Below are 15,138 nucleotides of genomic sequence, written 5' to 3'. Positions count from 1 at the left end.
CCCTTTCCGGTAAGCCAGGGCTATGAGCAGGGGAGAAGTCCAGGCAGTGAGAGATATTAAAGGTGAAGCTGCACGTCCTTTCAGACTAAAGGCAGCTGTCATCAGTGGGGACCCTCTATATGCCAGGCCCTGTACTAACAGCTACAGCCCTCCTGTGACAATATTATCAGGCAGGTCTTTTACTACTCTTGTTCTCCCATTATACAAATCAGTAAACCGAGGCTCAGGGCAAACAGCACTCCAGCAGCCATCGACAATGAAGTCTGCCTAGTTCCAGGGTCAGGAGTCTGGCCTTGCCTCACCATTTCTTCCCACGAACCTCCCGGGTCTGTCTCCTGTCACCTCTGCCCACATCTAACACATCTACATTTTTTGGTTGTAAGTCAGTTCCTGAGAGGAAATCGCTGAGTTAAGCTCGTCCAGTAAAAGTCTTTTGCCAAGATGATGACGGGGTTATTTTATAGATTAGCCTTGACACCTGCAGCTATTTTCAAATGGAGCCAGGCTGGACTTCCCCCCCTTCCCCCCCTCCCCATTCACAGCCTCCTCTTTAGAAGCCGAGGGCCTAAAAGCCCTAATACAGTAGTGCAGACAGCTATCCCTTTCTATGCTTCAGTGTCCTCATCTGGAAGGCGGCCCTGATGTGATGGGCCCCACCTATCTTATGAGGCTTGGGTGAGAAAGGTATGTGATGGCCCTTAACAATCTGTAAAGCGCCACGATAACGTCAGTTGCTAGGATCATTCTTGGGTTCAGGATGCCTCTGAGCCCTGGGGACTGAAGAGAGAAAATAGGGAGAAAGGATGTCACTTGTGCAGCCTCTGGAGTCCAGGTTTTTAAAACAAACCTAGATATTAAGTCAACTTCAAAAGCAAACCAAAAAACAAAGAGCATAATTGCAGGTTGCACAGGCAGACTGGCTGCTGAAAAGATCTCAGTGTGCCGTGTAGAAGCCGTCAGAAGGAGCAGAGCCACCTGATTAATACTGGAGGCCACCATTATTAACCATTTCTGTGTGTTGAGCACTGGGCTCTGGGGTTTATATGCATTCTCTCTAATCCAACAAGATCCTACAATGTAGGCAGGTTTTATCCCCATTTTACAAATGAGGGAAATGGCACGTTTAAATAACTCGTCTAGGAAATAACTAGACAGGAAGATTTTCATAAGGTAGCTTAAATTTCACCCAAGGGGCAGCTTGGGCACCTGGAACTCAGCTTGTGACCATACTGTGGGCGCAGGTCTCCTCCACTCCCAAAGAGGGGGGCAAAGAATGGCCCCACCGCCACCCACCACGGGCCTCTCTCTTCCCCAGCTAACATTTTTAGGAAGGAAGAGCTCCCAAGTTCTAGTCTCTGCTTGGAAATACTCAAGCAAGTTTCTTGCCCACTGGTTTCTCCCATAAATATAAACCAAGGGGGGAAAAAAAGAAAACAGGCAAAATATTACAGAAGGGATACAATAATGATGCCAGCCCACCTTTCTAGGGAAACGCTTCAGGTGACCATCTGTGAGGAGAGTACCGTCATTACCCCACGGAGCCTGTGGGAAGGAACCTGCCAAAAGTTGCCCCACTTAGGCTGTATCCAAGTTGGAATTTCAATGCAGACACTGGGAGCCAGAGCCCAAAGGTTTGCCCAGCCATCTCCAGCTCCCTTCCAGCATAAGGAAGGCACACGCACCTGGGGAATTTTGCTGACACTGTCTCACAGGAATGCCCGGAATTCTGGAGCAAAGTAAGCTATGGACTGTCTGCACTTGGCACTGCAGATCCTTGTCTCCCAGGGTCAAGCGAGGAGCTGGTATACAGCAGATGCTCAATGAATGCAGGAATTAAGGAACGATCTAAGATACTCTAGGTTTTTGATGGGAAATAAAGAGAATAAACCCTGAAATTAGAACGAGACCAAATTCCCTGATTCATTCCCCAGCTGCTCATGCACACAGGTCATGGGGTATGACGGCTGCACGGATGGATCCCAGACGACTTGGCCTTGCCAGGCTCTGTGTGGATTCACCGCTGGCTATGCCCAGGGACTTCCCAACAAGAGTTATATGATGTTGCTGGTGATGCTGGCAAACAGAGCCAGACCACCTGTGACCATATCCTGATTCCACTGCCTACTATCTGTGCCTACTATTGGCTACATCACTTGACCTCTTTATGCCCCAGTTTCCTCATCTATAAAATGGGGATAATAGTAATAGCCACCTCAAAGGGTTTGTGAGGATTAAATGAGTTAACACATATAGAGCACTTAGAGCAGTGCTGGTGGTTTAAGTGTCAGCTATTGTCACCTCCCTTCTTCCTCTAAGGATCCCAGTGCTCTTTTCTTACTCTGTTTCTCTGCCACGTACTGCCTCGGAATCTTATCTTGAGAGCTAGATGCCCAAGTACAGGACCATCTCTTTTCCATGTCCCTTCAAGGCCTGTGTCAAGGACACAGGGCAGGTTTAAATTGAGGAGCAACTGCCTTTTGATCAGCATCCTGGGGGTGGGGGGAGATCCCTGGAAGGTTCTGGGAAGAGAGGGAGACAAATGACAAAGTGGTGGGCTCACGAAAGGGGCCCTTGACAAATGACTGGAAGGACTGGGTGGACAGATGGGGAAGAGCAAAGGCCCCTGTCCTTTTATTGGAGAACTCCTTGTGGCTCCCTGAACAAGACAGTGGCTCCCCAGGGGCTGGGCTGAGGGTTGGTCTCCCTGGTTCTCTCTGTTGGGATGAGTAATATGGACCAGGGCAGAGGGTCTATATCAATCTAGCCCAGCAGAAAAATGAATGAAAATTGAATTCCCCAAGGAGAATCGGGGAGCTGTTATCCAGACAGAGATAAATCAAAGGATGCCACAGAGAAGGGGGAGAGCAGGTTTCCAACAGCAGGGGAATAATTAAGGAAACAGTTTCAAAATGCAAATGATGAAAGAGGGTTTGAGAGGCTGGAGGACAAGGAGGAGGTGACTGGCGATGGGGTGATGGGGAGCCGGGGTGGTGAGCAGAGAAAGGGGCTGAGGTTCAGAACTCCTGGCCTCAGAGGGTGAAGTCGCCTACTCCGGGAAGCTCCTAAAATGGAAGGGTTAGAAGACACAGGAGTCTGTGTGCAGAGTGGAAAGAGCGCCAGAGCCGGAGTCAAAGGCTGGATTTCATCTCCAGTTGGCTCTGCAACCTATTAGCAGTGTGACCTTAGGCAAACCACTTAACCTCTCCGTTTCCTGATAATCATACCCAAACCCAGCATGATTATGAAGATCAAATGAGATAAAATATGTAGAGGAAGTTTGTAAATTGTAAAGTGCTAGACAAATGCAAGCTATAATCATTTTCCTAAATTGCGTTTCTGAAGACCGTTCCCTCAGAACCGGATCCTCTGACGTGTTGGGCTTCGTTCCTGGACACTCTTATTGACTGACTGCCCTGACAGAACTTAGACCTGGGCAAAGCCACGTCACCGATGGCCCATCCTCTGGTGCCCACCCTTCAACTGAGTTGTAGCCTAAAGCCACAGGTCTGAGGTCTGCTCTAAGGACTATTGCTCCTGGGGGATCACCAGCTAGCCCTGGGGGGGCCTTCACTGAGAACACCCCTGCTGAGTCAGCTCAGAGTTTAGGTCCACACAGATCCTCCAGGAAGTCTTCCTGTGGGATTCAGTGACTCCCCGCATTCTCTGGGGGGGAGGGGGAGAGACGACCTTAGCCCCTGTTAGCCTCAGCTTTTTCATCCTCCAAATAGGTATAACAATACCATTTATTGAATTGGAATGAGGAATAGATGGAATTATGCAGGTAGAAGCACTTACCTGAGCACCTGGCACAGTTTCAAACTGTCAATAAATGTTAGTTGTTATTATTACCACTGTGTGCTGTTATATTGTTGTTATTGCTATCAGCAGCAGTAGGCACTAAAAATTCTATTCAAGGAAAGCTTTTCATTGGGGTTTCATCATTTACAGATGGGAAAGCTGAGGCCCCAGGAAGGAAGTGAAATGCCTTGTCAGATGTATGGTGTTAATGGAAGATGTTGAAAATGGGACCCAGCTCATACTTCTAGAAAAATCTCGAAGGTGGAAAGGGCATATATTGGCTGAGCTGCCTTGTTTGTATGAGCGGGGAGGCTTTGGGGTGCAGGGGAGCGGCTGCCCACAAGTTGAAGAACTGAGAACCAGCTGGACCTCCCAGGGCTCTTCTGCCACTGGATAAAGGTGAGAATGGCATCTGCTGAATCAGCACTGGGCCAGGAGAGTCCCCACCACAGCAATGCTGTCCCTCACCCAGTGACAGGCTAGTGACATGCAATGAAAAGAGGGCAGGACCTGGGCAGGCTCATACCAGGGCAGCAGAGCTGCAGAAAGCATTTTATTTCATTTTATTTTATTTTATTTTATTTTATTTTATTTGCATGTTTAAAATATAATTTTTAATTATAAAAGTACCACATATGCTGTCTCTATAAATATAAATTTATATAAATATTTTAAATATAACACAATCAGTATAAATATAATATAAGTGTAATTTATTTTATAATAATTATAATTATAGATATCATATGTAAAACAAATATATATTTATATATTATTAAATTATATGTAAATATTATATTAAATATATGACATATTAAATATAATATAAATATTTAACATAAATATAATATAAATACTTTATCTTTTACTAATATTACTGAAAAAATATAAACACTTTACAGAAAATCTGGAAAAGAGAAAAAAGAAAAAACTTCCATAATACATCTCCCTAACACACTTTTCTCCCACTATATTATTGAACAACATTTTGACATATTTCCTTCAATGCTTTAGAAAATAATTTTCTTAGCTTTTTCTGCTTTATAAAATAATTGAGGAAACTTAGAAAAACTAAAAAAATACAAATATCCACTGTACAGATAAGCACTTTCATATTTTAACATAGACTTTCTATCTATGCTGCTAAAAAAAATCCCCTGAACTTCATATTGCTTCATATTTACTTTTTTTCTAATAAATCTCACTTTTCTACATTGTTAAATATTTTCTGTTGTATTTTCCAACAACAGTATAACATTCCATTTTATTTACTCTATTTAATAATCCCCTATTGTTGGATATATAGTTTATTCTCTTTTCAAAATATTATAAACATCCTTGTAATTAACTCTTTACAAACATTCTTGATTACTTTCTGTGGCTAAATTTCTATATGGATTGGGTCAAATCCATCACATTTTTAGGCTATAAAATATATTGCCAAAGTGCCCTCAGAAGACATTGGTGCTCAGTGCGCCCCCACCAGAAAACTGTTTTCTAATTTCCCCACCCTCTAGCCAACGATGTGTATTATCATCACTTTTATCTCTGACTAACATTTTGGAAGACTTCTAATAGTGCATCATTCTTTTTAAACATTTAGTATGTCACAAGCATTCCCATGTTGCTAGATTTCATAATTAGTTTCAATAATTGTATAACATATTACCAAGCAAATTTAATCCACGTCACTAAACCATTTTTTCTTTTGTTGGATAGCAGAGGTTTTTTTTTTTTCCTCCAAACCATAATGTTGTAATAAGCATATTCATGTATGAAACCTTCCGCTTCACATTTTAGATTATTTCCATGGAGTAAACACTCACAAGTGGAATTCTATGAGCCACAGCGTGTGAAAAAACTAGGGGGGTTGATGCTACTGCCGAATTGCTTTCCTAACGGATTTAAGAGTTTATTAGCACCCAGAAGTATTTGTGAGAAAACCAGCTTCGAAGCACTTTCACCAGCACCCAAATTCTAGGATTCCTCCCACCCCAGCTGGTCGTTTAACACACAAAACTGAAGAATGTACTATGATATTTTGATTTGCATGTCTTTGATGGCTAACGAGGCTGGCATTTTCTCGTGTTTACTAGTTACATGTTGGTAAAAAATTTTTTTTTCGTAAGCACTTAAAATGTCACCGGTTTTTTGCTTTTTTCTTGCACATTGACTCCAGTGTGCAAGAGGAGTCACCTCGCAGGTCAACAGGGCAAGAGATGATGCCAACCCAGTACCAGGACACATGAAAGTCACTGAGACTTCACTGAAGACAAATTCTAAGCGCAGATGGCCATGCCCTTCTCCCCCACCTTCTTGTTCGTCCCTCACCAACCCTGGGGTCCCTTGTTTAGGGACAACGCCAGGAGAAAAAGCAGGGGACGCTCTGAAGGTTTGGAGAGGGCACCCGGTCCCTTTTCCCACCCTAGCCGGACTTGACTAGGCTGAGAGGGCACATCTGTCTACACCTCTGGAACGAAATTCAGGATGGGGGTGTCGCGAGGGTGGGATCCGTAGGGCCTCGGGGTCCCGTGGCAAGGGAGGTGGGTTTCCCACGCATGCAGCCAAGTGGCGTCGAGCATCTGGTGAAGCACCAGAGAACCTCAGCGGCCACCTGCCCCAGTGGTGGGCCTTCTGTTTTACTTCCACCAGGAACGTGCGTTGAGAATTTTAAGTGTGCATGTGTGCCTTGTAAAAACGACAAGCCACACATGCTCCCTCGCTGGTTAGCCCGGGTGTCCGTGTGCGCGTCGCCGCCCTGCACGCACGAGGTCGAGAATTGTTCAAATCGCCCGCGGTTGCAGCCGGCGAGACAGAGCGGTCTCTGGGGACCGAGAACAGGACCCAGCTGAGCCGGCGTGGCCAGAGCGGCGCCCGAAGCCAGGCAGCCAGAAAGGTGCGGGGACCCGACGGGGCCGAGAAGGAGAGCGGACTCCCAGCGGCAGGCCGCGGTGAGCGGGGGCGCGCATCGGGGGTCCGCGCCCGGCCACCTCCGCGCACAGCCCCCGGCCGCCTTCCCCCGCCCGCCGCTGCCCGCTGCGTGACTCGAGCCTTCCTGGCCAAGTACGGGCTGTCCCTGGCCCAACCTCAGCCAGACGCGGGGGAGAGAGAGCAAGGGCTGGGAAGCGCCGGCGGGAAAGGAATTGGCCAGAGGAGAAGGGGAGGAGGAGGATAGGGTCCCGGGCGGAGAGAAACCCCGGACCGATGGCGCGCGAGCGGAAGACTGCGTGCGGCCCGGGCCTTCGGAGGGTCTGCCCCGCCTTTCCCCATCCTTTAGTCCGAATGGAGGGGCAGTGGGGACACAAGCCTCAGGCCGGGTCCGGTTCCCCGCAAGACCCGCGGAAACCCACAAGCCCTGGGCGCAGCCGTCCAGGACCACCTGCTGCCGCGGCCGAACCCGCCGCAGTATTTATACCCAGGGAGCGAGCCCGCACGGCCAGGCGCGGGCGTGGAGGGGGGGGGGGGGGAAAGGGCCCGCGAGGCCCCGCCCCGTTCTATGCGGCCCCGCCCCCTGCCCTTCCCTCCACACTCGGGGCGCCGGGACCCCCACTCCGGCCCGGGTCCGCGGCCCGCTGCTGGGTGTGGGGATTGGCTGAAGGGCGGGCCTCCCTGCGGAAAGCGACGTCACGGCCGTTCCTGCAGTGTGAATGAATCAAAATGCCTGGGTGACCGCGGCCTCCCGGGCGGCCGGCACGCGAAGGGTGGAGGGGGAGGGGGAGAGCAGCGGGCGGGGGAAGGAGGAGGGGAAAAAAGCCAGAGCTGCAGCAACAGCGTCTCCTCAACCCGGGATGTGCACCTACCCCGGAGAGCGAGATCAAAGGGATTTGAAACAGACTGAGGACTGGCGGGGGGAGGGGGCCAGCCAGCCTGTGGAATCCTCCCGGAGAGGCGGAGGGTCTGGCTTCCACCGTGACTTCGGCGGCCTGGTTGGGTTTTGTATTATTATTTTCAAATTTCTGAATCCAGCTTAAGCGAGAGAGATCTCCGTAGACTGCGACTCCCTGGCTCTCGCTCCAAGATGATGCAGAGCGCAGCTGTCCCCGCGGAGGGGGCTGTCAAGGGGCTCCCGGAGATGCTTGGTGTGCCGATGCAACGTAAGACACCCCCCTTTCTCGCGGATTTAATTTGATAACAAGACAGCCAGCAGGCTTGGCCGGTACGGGGCGGGTCGGACACTGCGTGTAGCCTGGACTGGAGGGGCCGGGCGGGGCGAGGGGCCGCCGGCCCCGGTGCAGAGGCGGTCACAGGGCAGGGGCACTGGCCACAGTGCGTTTAAAGGGCCCGGCTCTTGGCTTTTGGGGCCGAAAGTGAAAGCCCCCCCCGATAGTGCTCGAGGCCAGCCGTGGGTACCGAATCTCGCAGCTCCAGCCCATTGCTTTTCTAGGAGCGCTGGGAGAGTGCTGTTTGGGGACTCCATGGGAAGGAGCTGAAGGCCAGGCCTGAGGGCTGGGGTGGTCTCTGTAAATCATCCTCCTTCCCGGGGTGACGGTCAAAGCTCGAAGTACCGGCTGTACAACTTCACCCCAGCTGGCGGGAAGTTGGAGAGCGCGTCCCCCGCCCCCGGGGCTGGCGGCGCAGAAGCCCAGGCCACACGCTCTGTCCCCGCGCGCTGGGCGTGCGCGCCTGGTGCGTCCTCAGCCGCTGCTGCCGGCGGCGCCTGCAGCCTGCGCCTCCGGGGATTGCCTGCTCCCAGTGAAGTCGACTCGCCATGTTCCAGCTAGCCGAGGAATGCAGGGGAGGGAGAAGCACCGGGACGAAGTTGTGAACTCGTCTTTGCGCACAGCCTTTGAGCACACGAGGACACAATCTCAGGATGGCTTAGACTCGGAAGGGGAGAGACTAGGTGTTTGGGCGCTTTGCTCGCCCACCCACTTTCTTTCCCGCGCCCGAAACTAGCAAGACCGAGGGAGCTCGGGGCGTGTTTATCCCCAGGTCTCTGTGTGTGTGTTTGGGTTTGCGCGCTCAGGCATTTTCCCGGAGGGAAGCTATCTATGTCCCTCACTCCCAAACGGAGTCTTCGATGGAGAATATATGCAGAGGTCGGAGCAGTTCCCGGGGCATCGCGCGCGCACGGCGGGCTCCTAGCGAGTCCTGCTCTGCAGGCTAGAGGGCTCTGCGTAACACCCCTGGGCACCGTGGAGAGGGAAAGTTTCCTTCACTCCGTTTGCCAAGGGGCTTTGCTTCCGCCCGCGATTTCTTTAGTGGAGCGGTAGCTACGTTCTCGAGGTTTATTTTAAGTAAATAAAATAATGGTGTCTACCTACGAACTAGGGCGCACGGCTGCGCCCTCCTGCGCCCTAGCTCTCCACCGCAGGGATTCTGCTTGGACCATATCTCAAAGGGCAGGGTGGCGAGCGTACGTCCTGGGCTTCCCTGGGAAGTTTTTAAGAAGGAACTAGAAGGGGATAGCTTCGCCCAAACCGATTTAGGTTGTTTTTTGGCTATATCCTGCAGTTATCCATTGTCTTTTCCTGTCAACTGTTGGCAAACAGTTCCACGTCGGCACCGCGTCTTGGGAAGTTTACTGCTGACCTAGATGTATCTGTAGAAGGCATTGGGGGTTCGCTGCTGCCCTTGCTGCCCCCACCCCACCACGCGCAAGGAGTGGGTTCTCAGCCCCTGCACAAACAGAACCACAGAAGCTGGCAAAGGAGCTCCAAGTCCTTAAGCCGATTGTAGCTCTGCGTGAGTGAGGGGAGTGTGTGAGTGGGCAGAAGGCATGTGTGTGACTCATGTCCTTGTTACCTGGTAAGTCTGTGCTTTAATAGTTGTGGTCCTTAGGTGGACTGTCAGGACCGCAAAGAAGGAAGGGTGGGGGAAGACTGCTCTGACAGCCTTTTTCCAGGATGCTCCGCGCACACTCTTAGATTGTCTCACTTTTTGTTTCTCTTACTCAGAGACAACTTTGATTTCCACCTCAAAAACTCAATTTCCTAAAATGCCTAGAGCTTGCTTTCAGAGCTACAGTTCACCAGGGCTCGAGTTGGGGTTCCAACCATAGAAAACTCTGTGAGGCAGAACAGGACTCTGGTCCCCTGCACCCAGCAGAGGCAATGCCCAACCAGGAGAGGTTGGTCTGCCCTTCCTTTTGTCTTGTCTTGGTTCTGTGGTCTGGGTTGCAGGGGGCAATGGTCAAAAATGAGGGGCCCAATCCAGGAAGATTTAGGAGTCCAGCTTTTTTTTTTTTTCCCTTTGGGGATGTGCATGGAACATACCCGCTTCCAGCAGATGCGGCTTCTGGCCATTAAGCTGTTGGTGCTGGGAACTGGGCATAGATGGGGCGTGGTCCCCTCACACACATAGACACCGCCATTCTCTTTTATGGGGCAGGAGGCCCACTGGCCTAAGAACTCTGGGTGGGGTGGGGGTTGGGGGCATGCCCTTGGGCCTCAGGGGAGAAGGGTCATCCCAGGTCTGTGAGTGTTTAAACCTTGGGGGAGAGGAGAGAACAGAAAGGCTCTCCCGCAAGGGTTCTTCCAACCCCACAACTGGAAGGTTTGGGTTGTCCCCCCACCCCCAGCCGGACATACACAGACACATATTCATTTCTTCACTCGGAGCCACCACAGATGGAGCACTTCAGAGCACAGATGTGGGGATCCCCCATCCTGGGTCCTTCTGGTGCCCTGGCCTCATAGGGGCATTTTAGGGATTTGAATCCAGTTTGCTTCACCTGCAGTCGGAATATTCTTTTGGGCTTGGCTGAGTTACACTCCCTTATGGAAAACATTACCAAGTAGTGTAAGAAATTCTCTCTTGGCCTTCTTGCTTGCTCTTTGCCCACCCCCCCCACCCCCCCACCCCCCCACCCCCCCCACCTCCCCCCCCATCCTGGGCGGACTTGTTAGTGTGGTTGACCCCCTCCTGCTTCCCTGAGGTGGGGTTACAGGGCTGGTAAGAGCATCGCCAATTCGACAGCGACACGGGCAGCCCAATGGGGCCCACACCAGGCTCAGACTTTTCGAGAGGTGCTTGAGGATCTTCATCTGATTGAGGGGCATCAGCGTGGGGCAAGAAAGCTCGGGAAGAATGGAGCGAGAGGAGTCAGGGAGTGATCCCGGAGCGACCTGGGGTAGAGAAGTGGAGCCCCACCACCTTAAATCTTCCCCGGGTTGCCGTGCATCCCGGCTTCTGCCTCTGGGGTCAGTGTTTTCTAAGGAACTCAACCCCCCCTCTCCTTACTCTGGGTGGCAGCTGGGCTGTTAGTAGGAGGCTGCACCCTCGAGGTCACGTCCAGCACGGCCCAGGTCACATCCAGCATTGTCCGGAGGGCCCTTTTGAAAAATTTGGGTGTTCCCCCCCTCCCCCAGCCAGGTGGATAGGTTCAGAAAGGGACCCTGTTCTACGCTAGTGGATCCCAGCTACTTGGCCCACACTTAGGGTCGCGGGTCTCTCAGGAATTCTGGGCACAAACTGCTAATGCCAAGGTCTTCCCCCTCCCTCCGGGCTGTAGAACGCCAAGGTCTGAATTCTCACAGCTCCCGACCTAGGGCGTGGGGGGGGGGGGGGGGGCGGCGGCGGGCAGCGTTGGATGCGGTGATCGCCTCCCGATCTTCCTCTGAACCTGTCTGCTCCCTGAAATCATCGGTTTCCACACGCATCCGGGCCCTGCTGGCCCCTCTTGCACGCCAAGACGCCGCGGAACAGTAAGGGACATACAGGGAGGTGGCGTTTTATCCACCCCTTGCCTTCGGTTTGGGCCTGTTTCCCACGCAGTCTCCCGGGGCACCGAGCGAAAGGACAACGGCCCCCGACGGCCCCCGGATTGCTGACTGGAGAGCTGGCCCACCGGGCGGGAGGAAGGGGAAATCCTCCCGGTCCAGGCGCGGAGTGATAGATGGGTAACATGTCTGGGACATCTCCCGTCCCACCCTTGTCTCCTAAAATATCTACTTCTTGCAGCTCTTGCGAACCCCGAAGCTGTGGGAAAAGGGTATTTGATTTTGTATTTGGTAGGATCTGGGTGAAGAACTTCTCTAGGACGCCCCACCACCCTTTCTTCCCTTCCAGGGCGCGTGGGGGAAATCTTGCAGCACCGATCGAGTCAGAATCCCCGCCCCCGAACCTCTCTTCTTTGCAGTCCATTTCTTAAGGGAAGGAATGGACTCCTTTCCCCGGGGCCAGGAGTTCTTTCAAACTCTGGAGCAGCGATTCGAGCTTCTTTCCAGTCCTGCCTTCCCTGGTGGTGCCGGAAAGAAAAACAAGAAAAAAATTTATTATATGATATATATCTCCATGTATTATATATATGGAGAGACAGAGAGATATTGATTGATTCAGATTCCGATACAGAAATTCAGACAGCAGCCCCGGGCACCACAAATCTTCCCCGCGTCAGAAAAAATATTGTCAGGCGTGAGCCAACTTTTAAAGGTCAGACGGGTGGCTGTCCCCGCCGGCAGATTCGGGCCTTTACGGGTTGGGGATTCAGATTCCCTAACCCCGGGGATCCCACCCCAGCCTCGGGCCAGAGCTTCGCACCGCCCAGAAGGGAATTTGGAGAAAGCCGGGTGACCACGGCGGCGCCTCGTTTTCGGAGGCGGGTGGCCGAGGACACCGAGGGGCGAGCGGGCTCTGGCCTCCCGCGTTCCACCGTCTGGATCAGAGAGGACAGTGAAGGCGGAGGGGACCTCTCCTTGGCAGCGCGCGACCCCAGTGCGCTCAGGGATCGGAATTAACGATTTCACCCGGACAAGGAGCGGGCAGCCGGGGCGGGTGAGGGGCGAAGGTCTGCAATGAGCGGTCCCCAGTGTCCGGGGAAGATGGGAAGTCGGGACTGAGAAGAGGCAGCAGGACCTAACTCGAGTTGTTTCCTCGCTTGGACGCAGTGCGGGCTCGTGGAAAACCAGCGCCAGGCGGGGCTGGGCGGGAGCGGCGTCCTCGGGTCTGGGAGCGCGACCTGCGTGACCCCGGCGCGACCAGGGCAGAGCTCCTCCGCCCCGCGGGTAGGCGCAAGCCTGGGTGGCCCAGGAAACTGGCGATACATTCCTTCAACAGGCGTTTGCCGCGCACCTGCGGGTGCTGTGCGCTCACCCGACGCTTGCCCTGGATGTTGGAGGGCTTGCTAGTGGAAGCCAGTGCGGACGGGATGGCCTTTCTGGGGGAGCCGGCTTTACGCGCGCCACGTCCCGCAGCCCGAGACAGAGGCCATGGCTGCGAAGGGGGCAAGGGGCGGACGACCTCTGTCTCCACTGCGCGCCCCATTCGGCATTCCCGCGCCTTGGCCCTTTCAGTATCCAACCTTGCCGGGTCCGTTTCTCGGTTGACTATCCTGAGCGGGCCGGAGCGACCCGGGACTGGCCAAGCCCGCGACCCGGTTCCCTCTCCCCTTTGGAGCGGTGGCAGGACTGCCCGCGGGGAAAGGCGCGGTAGGCGGGAGCGTCGACTGCGTGCCCAGCCGAGGGACCCCCGAAACCTCTCTTTCTCTCCATACTCATTTCTCAGCAAGCATTTGGGAAGACAAAACTAAACTCCAACCCCAGCGGCTCAAGCCTTTCCAGGACTTTAATCCTTGGAAAGGATTTTTTTTTTTTTTTTTTTTTTTCCTATTTGGGGAGCGGCTCCTCCAGCACGGATCCTGGAGGCAGCCAGCGGGTCCGCGAGGTCCGGGCACCCAGAGCGCCGTGCCCGCCTTCGAGCCTCGGCTCCGGGCCCTGTTCCCAGCACTTAGCGGACCTCGACGAGCCCTCGAAACGTGGCGGGCTCAAGGGAGATGAGGCCTCTACCTGGGCAGCTGATGAAGTAAATTAAATTCGACCTGGAGGTGTAGTTGGTGCCACAGTGTGTCGGGAAAGGCGCAAGGGCGCCGGCCGCAGGCTGCACCTGCCTTTCGGAGGAAGCCGCGGCGGGCGGGAGCCCAGCGCGGGCTTCAGTCTGGGGCCCTCAGAGGTTGGCTTCATCCAGGACGGGACTTTTGTTGTTGTTGTTTTTAGACGGCAGAGTGAATATCCTTTCAAGGGATCTGAAGGGTGAAACTAATCAGGAAGGAGAGGAATTATTAGCCAAGCCGGGACGGGATAAAACCGGGAACTACAGGAAGTTGAAGGAAGACCAAATGCTAGGTGTACCTTCCTCTAGACACGCCAGAAACAAAGCGGGGGGGGGGGGGTTAAGGCAAGAATGTTGTCTGAGTGCTCTGGGGATTAGACCATCGCGAGTCCTCAAGCCGGCTTGGAGACCGCCTACAGCCCTGAAAATACCACGGTCCGTTTTTTAAAAATCGAGTCCTCCTGGAGGTGAGGTGGGGGTCGAGGGAAGCAGGGAGCCGGCAAAACAATTTCTTTCCAGTGAGTAGACAAAACACGGCCCACGGGGGGCGTCTTCGGTTCTGAACACTGACCTGCTGACCCCCGCTGACCAGGTGTAGACAGCCTCAAGTCCTAATATTCCCATTGTCCTAACTTCCCGTTTGCCTCGGATTTCATGCCCGTTCACTGTGTGCTACAGTCAATTAGTGAGTACTTAGCACCGCATTAGCAGGCAGAACCCAGAGGGACACCCTTGCTGAGGAGGCAGCTCTGGAGGAAGAGGAGGAGGGTTGCACCTGCAATTGTCCAGGGATGGAAAATTAGTTAACAGAGACTAACCTTTCCCTCCGGTTGTTAAAAAGACTGCTTTGAGCCTCTTGTTTTGGTCAGCAAGGATGGATATTTGGTGGATTTCTCTGGCTGGGAAACTAGTCTCCTCCAAATTGAAGAGTTGTGGTTGGGGAGGGTTGGTGGCCTTCGATGGAGGGTCCTTGTATCATTTAGGGAAATTTATCAGGATTAGAGCCGAGAAGCTTCGGAATGCATAGAAACTCGGAACCAGTTTAGCTGTTGACAGGGTGAAAGGAATAATACCACCTACTTTGGGAAGCAAGGTTGGAAACAGACGGACCAGCAGTTTGCGGTGGTAGAACCAGACACTGGGGTTGGAGATGGTGGGGGCGGGAGGGGGAGGGGTTCAAGTTTACTTTTGTAATGATTTTCTGCCTTTTTTTCCCTCTTAGAATGAGTGTTAACAAGGCCCACGGCACAGATGTGAGCAAACAAACAGGGTCTACTGCTTTTAGTAAAATCCCATCGTGGCTTACATGTCTGCCTTCATTCTCATTCTCTTTCTCTTCTTCCTTTCTTCCCTTCCCCAGTTCTTCCTTCCTTCTTTTGTGAGGTCTCTGGTACGCGCATGAATTCACAGCACAGGGGGTTTATTGGGGGTTGACTCTCTGACCGGCTGCAGGGTGGTGGGAGCCCTTACCTTCTTTTTCGTAGTGTTTGGAGGCAGGGTAGTTTCTGGGTCCAGAGCCAAAGCCTCCTTGCAGCTGGGCTATTGTTGTTTGTGGTAGGGAAAAGTCACCTG

The 15,138-nt window shown here is 52.8% G+C and overlaps 1 protein-coding gene across 1 annotated transcript in view; it reads left to right on the top strand.

The window, feature by feature from the left end:
• Positions 1 to 7,304: 7,304 nt before the first annotated feature.
• The window catches only part of LHX4 (LIM homeobox 4), a 46,764-nt gene continuing 38,930 nt past the window's right edge, over positions 7,305 to 15,138 (top strand). Inside the window, exon 1 of the mRNA XM_043568332.1 lies at positions 7,305 to 7,892. Coding sequence (XP_043424267.1) covers positions 7,817 to 7,892 — 76 coding nt within the window. The 5' untranslated portion in view covers positions 7,305 to 7,816. The remainder of the gene's footprint in view (positions 7,893 to 15,138) is intronic.

Source organism: Prionailurus bengalensis, chromosome E4 (assembly GCF_016509475.1).
Source record: "Prionailurus bengalensis isolate Pbe53 chromosome E4, Fcat_Pben_1.1_paternal_pri, whole genome shotgun sequence".
Classification (NCBI taxonomy): Eukaryota; Metazoa; Chordata; class Mammalia; order Carnivora; family Felidae; genus Prionailurus; species Prionailurus bengalensis.
Note: the sequence above shows the minus strand (reverse complement) of the source record. Positions and strands in the feature narration are given on the sequence as shown.